At 33.1% G+C, this 3,702-nt stretch overlaps 1 protein-coding gene across 1 annotated transcript; it reads right to left on the bottom strand.

Moving 5' to 3' along the window:
* Window positions 1-1,349: 1,349 nt before the first annotated feature.
* LOC106771780 (zeatin O-glucosyltransferase-like) lies at window positions 1,350-3,069 on the bottom strand. The gene has a single exon (XM_014657772.2). The coding sequence runs from the start codon at window positions 2,984-2,986 to the stop codon at window positions 1,607-1,609; it is 1,380 nt and encodes a 459-aa protein (XP_014513258.1). The 5' UTR covers window positions 2,987-3,069; the 3' UTR covers window positions 1,350-1,606.
* Window positions 3,070-3,702: the final 633 nt, after the last annotated feature.

Genomic DNA, 3,702 nt, shown 5'->3' with positions numbered 1-3,702 from the left:
AACAATTATAATGAAACAGGTTAATTCCACTGCTTTTCCAAGATAGATTTTTTCATTGGTTATCTATATATCATTGTTCAATTGATTATTGTTCGAGTTTCAAGTTAATTAAAGTACATTCTTAATTAACTTGAGGGTGATCATACAATCAACCAAAGTACATTATCAACAAATGCAAGACCTTTCTAGATTATTCACAATGAATTCAACCAAAGTACATTCTCAATTAAATCCTATTGTGTTTAATCATGTCTATTTTTAAATTTCCTAACCAAATTAAAAGCTAATTAATCAAAGTAAATTTTCAATTAATTATAGTTGAAATTCTTACCACCAATCAAAGTACATTCTCCATTAGTAGAAAAACTTGTTTAATCATATGAAAATTCTTAAATCCAATCAAAGTACATTTTCAATCAAATCTAGAAACCCTTGAACTCATATGATCAACATGCATGTAGATTCAAACACCTTATGATGCAAAAATCATTACTTGTAACTTGATTGAGAGATGAAAGACATAAAAGAAAGATAACTCAAATCAATAATCTAAATAAACAAATTTATTAATTCAACTTAACCTCATAATCCACAATGAAATTACAATGGAATAATCCTAGAAGCTTAGCCCTGCATGAATGGAGTGAAACACATGGTAAAATAAAAGTGAGAGGAGTTGTGGATGATGACTTCCCGTGGAAGAGTCCGAGTGAATGAATGAAGTCGAATTTCTGCCTCCCCTGGGTCTCTTTATATAGGACTTTATTGGGCTTGGACTCTGAATATTTTGTTGATAAGATTTTTGTCTTATACCTTTCAAATAATTAAAAGATTTAGATAATTATAAAAATATTTAGAAGATCTTTTCTATTAATATTTCTATGTTTAATTAATTATCTTTAAAATATCAACTTAATTGTCTCCTAAATTCCATTTATGCCCTTCTTAATTTTCCAAATTGCATAAAAGCCCAAAAATTTCTTCTATTTACACTTTAGTCCTTTTTCTCTTTTTCAAAATTGTAATTCAAACTTGAAATTTCAGCTCTATCAACAAACATTAGACTATCCAAAATAATTTATGCAGCTGAAAATCATATTTTAAGTCTCTTTTTGATCACAAATTTTATTCAAAAAAAATCATTTAAACACAATTATTTTACTAAAATTTTAAAATTAAATTTAAAATGTGAGCATAATCATGCACTCATCAAATATCCTTCCATCTTCATTTAATATCCTAGTTTGAACTTGTAATAATTTTAAAGAATTCTCGTATCGGCTATAGAATGAATATGAATATACTTATGGAAAGTATCCCACGGGGAGAGGATCTACATCTCACATCCATTTTCGAAAATTTTATATTTTGTTGATATAGAAAATAAGAAAATCAATACATCCACAGGATCCTGCCATCCTTAATGTCACGAAGGATTGTTTTTTTTGAAATACGTAGATAATACTTTTACAAAATGCATTAGAAGCGACATATTAAAAAGAAGCTTTATTACTGAATAATGTCATAGGAAAGTATTTTGCATTAACCACATGATGACAACTAGCTTCTGCCATATTCTGCTATAAGAACCAAAGTAATGGTATGACTATTGAGTGATGTGAGAAATGAAAGATTCCATTTCCATGCGAGAAATTCCACCTTCATTCATGGAGCTATGGATGTCATTTTTAAGCTTCACTGCTCTCTCACGCATCTCCTCACCTTCCTTTGTTTGCATCAACCTTCTCACACAATTCTCAACATCTGATGCAGTCACCAACTCATTCCTCTGTGACCAATCCCTCACAACGAAACCAGCCTTCAGAACTTCTGCGACCAAAGCCGCATTTTTTGGTTGGTCAGAGTGGATGGGCCACATTGCTATTGGCACCCCCATGGAAAAGCTCTCCAAGCAGGAGTTCCATCCACCATGATTCAAAAACCCACCTATTGAAGGGTGGCTTAGAATTTCCGATTGGGGTGCCCAATCCCTCACAACCAGCCCCATGCCTTTAACTCTCTCCTCAAACCCATTTGGAAGCTCATGCTCTTTTGCTTCACTTCCATCAAAGATGTTCCCTTTATCAGCATCTCTCAGCACCCAGATGAACTTCTGTTTGCTTTGCTCCAACCCAGTTGCAATGTGATGGTTTTGTTCCTCCGAGAAAGTTGTTGTGGTCCCAAAACACACATATATCACTGAATTTGGCTCTTGCTTATCAAGCCACTCCATGCATGGGTGCCTAAATTCTGTCGAATCATTCTTCTCAATGGCTAAAAGGTTGAGTGCCGCCAATGCCCAAATCTTCTTGCCGGCATTGAGACGCTGCATAAACTCAACGTAAGGACCTTCAATTGCCCTGCTGGTGTTGTAAATATCACCATTGGAGTTGGGAAATTCATTATAATCATGTACAGAAAGAAGATCATTGAAATTGGCTGGAAGGACTCCTTCGTTAGAAGGAACTTCTGGGAAATGAATATCTTCAACCGGGGGTCTTCCCATTCCCTCCCAAAAATAAACAGAGGCAACAAAGGCAGGGAAGATGTGATAAGTGTATTTTTCAACATTTGGCAAGTTTGTGGCATCTTGTGCCACTGATGCCATCATGGCGTCATGGATGATTATGACCCTTTTGGCTTTAGATGAAAGGGATTGAAGAAGTTTTCCCACAGGTTCCCGAAGTTGTGCGGCGGCCACAAAGGAAGGAATGAGATGAGATGGGAAATCACTTTCTGGATTGTTAGCAATGGGAGGAGGAGAAACAAAGGGTGGAACTTCAAAGGCATGGAAATGGATGTCTGAAATAGAGTTTTGCTGTCGAAGTTTTACCATGCGAATGTGTGTGATACTGCTAACATAATGGACAGGTATGTTGTGTGCCACGATTTGCCGTGAGAGGCGCAGAAGCTGGTTGAGGTGACTCTGTGCAGGACAAGGTATCACAACCACCACCACTTTGGTTTCATGGTCATTCAAAGCCATTGGAGAATTTGGGTACCAAGATCTTATGTTAGCTTATTCTTAGGTTGGTAGTAAATAGGAACATATGGGTGTGCTTTTATACTACTCAACATTCACAAAGGAAGATGTTTTATTTATAAATAAAATTAGAAGAAGATGTCGGTAAAACATTTATAAAGGAAAATGTTTATTTATTCGTTCAAATAAATAAGAACATAAGAAAATATGCATATAAAAATATCCATATAAGAATGAGTGATAGAGGTGTGAATTGTTAAGTTAATTAATTGATAATATCTTTAATTTTGGAAAATTATGAATTATGTTTCAATAATATATTAAATACGCATTGTCAACATGAATCATAGAATTAATTCATTAATAAATAAATTAATTAATTCAAAACGTTTAAAACAGTTAGGAATTAATTAATTGATTGGAAAGCAATTGATATACACTTCATTAATAAATTAATAAATAAGCAACTGATATCATTAAATAAGCAATTGATATCATTAAATAAGCAATTGATTGGAAAACATTGATTACATAAAATTGAAGTAATAAATATGGTGCAATATTAAATTCATATCATTAAATAAAAGTTTAAATGTTTTTGTCCTTACGTTAAGTGGTTTTTTTTACTAAGTTTTAAAAGTGTATAGATTAAATCTTAAAGTTGTAAAAGTTGTATGAATGAAATCTTATATGTTAAGTTGGCATCAACGATGCTAACT

The sequence above is a fragment of the Vigna radiata genome, chromosome 8, assembly GCF_000741045.1.
Source record: "Vigna radiata var. radiata cultivar VC1973A chromosome 8, Vradiata_ver6, whole genome shotgun sequence".
NCBI lineage: Eukaryota > Viridiplantae > Streptophyta > Magnoliopsida > Fabales > Fabaceae > Vigna > Vigna radiata.
This window is presented reverse-complemented; position numbering and strand designations above follow the sequence as displayed.

Coding starts and splice junctions, on each gene's coding strand:
- LOC106771780 (XM_014657772.2), bottom strand. CDS start 2,986: ATGGCTTTGAATGACCATGAAACCAAAGTGGTGGTGGTTGTGATACCT.